At 41.8% G+C, this 2453-nt stretch overlaps 1 protein-coding gene across 1 annotated transcript in view; it reads left to right on the top strand.

The window, feature by feature from the left end:
- The first annotated feature begins 108 nt into the window (after nt 1-108).
- LOC106510894 (5-hydroxytryptamine receptor 3A) overlaps nt 109-2453 on the top strand; it is a 5646-nt gene continuing 3301 nt past the window's right edge. The window contains exons 1-6 of the mRNA XM_013999629.1: nt 109-143; nt 415-578; nt 673-717; nt 807-916; nt 1816-1985; nt 2130-2290. Of these exons, the coding sequence (XP_013855083.1) occupies nt 477-578; nt 673-717; nt 807-916; nt 1816-1985; nt 2130-2290 (588 nt within the window). The 5' untranslated portion in view covers nt 109-143; nt 415-476. The remainder of the gene's footprint in view (nt 144-414; nt 579-672; nt 718-806; nt 917-1815; nt 1986-2129; nt 2291-2453) is intronic.

The following is a 2453-nucleotide window of genomic DNA, read 5'->3' on the forward strand; positions in this document are numbered from 1 at the left end:
GTGTGTGTGTGTGTGTGTGTGTGTGTGTGTGTGCGCGCAGTGCCCACTAACAGACTGTAGGTGAGGATTATTTCATTAATCACCATCTTTCACCATGTTTCTGTCTCCGCAGAGTTTCTCCTTGGTGTTTCACTTGGTGTCAGGTAATAACTGGTTTTATTGTCTGTTTTCAGTTTATATGATGGCAGCTATCTTTTTTTCCTAACACAACAGGTTATTTTGGGGTTAGAATGATATATTTTGTATCAAAAAATGCAAGTTTTTTTAGCTGTGTGTTTTAATTTCAAATTATAATGAACTTTCAGCTAATTCAATACAAAACCTGATGAAAAGATATCTGATATTAACATTTACATCAACATGTTTCACAGCATGTATTTTTCAAGCTGAAATAAGCCTGCTCTTTCTGGACAGTGTCTGTGTATCACTGTAAACTGGTTTGTGAAGACACCCAAAGTGGTCCGACCTACGAGTCCATGCAGGCTGTGTTTGACCTCCAACCCTTCAGGCCAGTTGTAAACCTCAGCAGTCCCACCATCGCCAACCTCTCCTTCACCCTGTATGCGGTCCTCGGGGTGGTGAGCTTCTTTCACGGAGAACATCGAATATATCGCAGCCTTAAAAATTCTTGTTGATTATAAACTAGTTTGCTGTAATTGTTTTGTATTTCAGAATGAAAAAGCTCAGATACTCACTACTTTCTTGTGGCTGAGACTGGTTAGTTCCACAAACAGACAACTCAGATCTGTGAACATATGTTAATGTTATGTTGGACGTTTAACGGTAAATTAGCTCTGTTCATGCAGTTCTGGCACAATGAGTTCTTGGTTTGGGACCCTGATGAGTGCGGGGGAGTCACCAGGATTTCTCTCCCTGTAAAGGAACTGTGGACGCCAGACATCATTGTTTATGAATTGTAAGTTATCCAGCAGTATTTGGAGTTTGAGTCTATATACGACATGTTTATTTCTTAATCAGATGGCAGCTGGGTGTATTGACGTTWTGCCCGAATGAGCGTCATCTACCAAAGACTTTCCTTCCAGTGATTATGTTTTGTTTATTGCTGAACTGTAGATTAATTACCAGGAGGATTTCTTCTTAACTTCAAATGGGTGTGGTGATATTTGATCCTAATCTGACAAAAAACAGTGTGGTAGGTTTGGTTGTGTAACAGGACATGTTTTTGCTAAACTATAATGACTCAGTTATGATTTTAGAGGTATATTTCTCTTTTTTAGGATTTGGCACTCACACAAATAGCAAATTTCATCCATGTTGTGTGGCTGTTTCTATCAGGCACAASTGGAATGAAATGCAAGGAAGTGTTATTCAAAATTAAGCAAAAAAACCTGACACATTAACACTTTCATAATTCTACTGTATTTGTCTTCCTTTCTGCACCACACTGGGGCTAATCTGACTTGTTAGCAATGTTGCAGGGTGAGAACTAACTAGCTGGTGCCGARATAGACCTGCAAAAACAGAGGTGACACCTTGAGTCAGAGCTGCTAACAGGACTGGGACCAGCCAAAGACCCTTGGGTCGTGTTTAGGTGCACATCCAACCTGAAGCTCTACCAGTTTTTCCTGCAGCTGCTTTATTCTGACCCTCGGGTGATGGATTTATAGCCTCTGAGGCAATGACTCGGAKAAACAGGGATCATACAGAGACAATTCAATTTGTTCAAGTTCTTGGGCATGCTGGTTTTGTGTCCATTGTAAATAAATTTAGTCATCTAAAACTCAAAAACAGAACTGCWACTTTAAAGTACGCTCCTTGTTTCTCGACATTCTTCTGATGCGTGCACCCTCCAAGCGTGGACGATGACGTTTCCCAGGCTTGTCCGTACGTTTACGTGAACCACACGGGTCACATTCGCTGGGACAGGATGCTGCGACTCGTCTCGGCCTGCAACCTGGAGATCTTCAGTTTTCCCTTCGACGTGCAGAACTGCACGTTTACGTTCGGCTCCTACATGCACACCAGTAAGAGAAGCTCCCTCTTCTATTTGCACAATGAAAATACTAATAGAAGAAGAAATTTTCTTTTTTTTTTTTCTTGCCTGAGATAATTTAATTTAGCATTTAAAAATGCCTGTTTCCCACTCGTATTGTTATTCTGGCTCCCAGTACGTGACGTGAGGCTCAGCCCAGCCCTGACCTTCAGTGAGATATCGAGAAACTCAAGGCAGTACCTGGAAGCCAGTGGGGAGTGGGAGCTGATGGACATTACCGGAGAAGCTTCCATACTGCGGTTTGGGATAGACGAGTGGGACATCATCACCTTCTGGGTCAGATAAACCTAAGTTCACATCATTTAAAAAGAAATGATTTATGATTGCTTTTCAAASCAAGGGCTGTGGGCCTCTGGGTGGCCACCGGGGGTGGTAGAGGGGCCTTAGAAAGCTGGAGGGAAGATGAGAAAAAAATAAAATAAAATATATCCAATATATG

Source organism: Austrofundulus limnaeus, unplaced genomic scaffold (assembly GCF_001266775.1).
Source record: "Austrofundulus limnaeus strain Quisiro unplaced genomic scaffold, Austrofundulus_limnaeus-1.0 Scaffold8, whole genome shotgun sequence".
NCBI classification, from domain to species: Eukaryota; Metazoa; Chordata; class Actinopteri; order Cyprinodontiformes; family Rivulidae; genus Austrofundulus; species Austrofundulus limnaeus.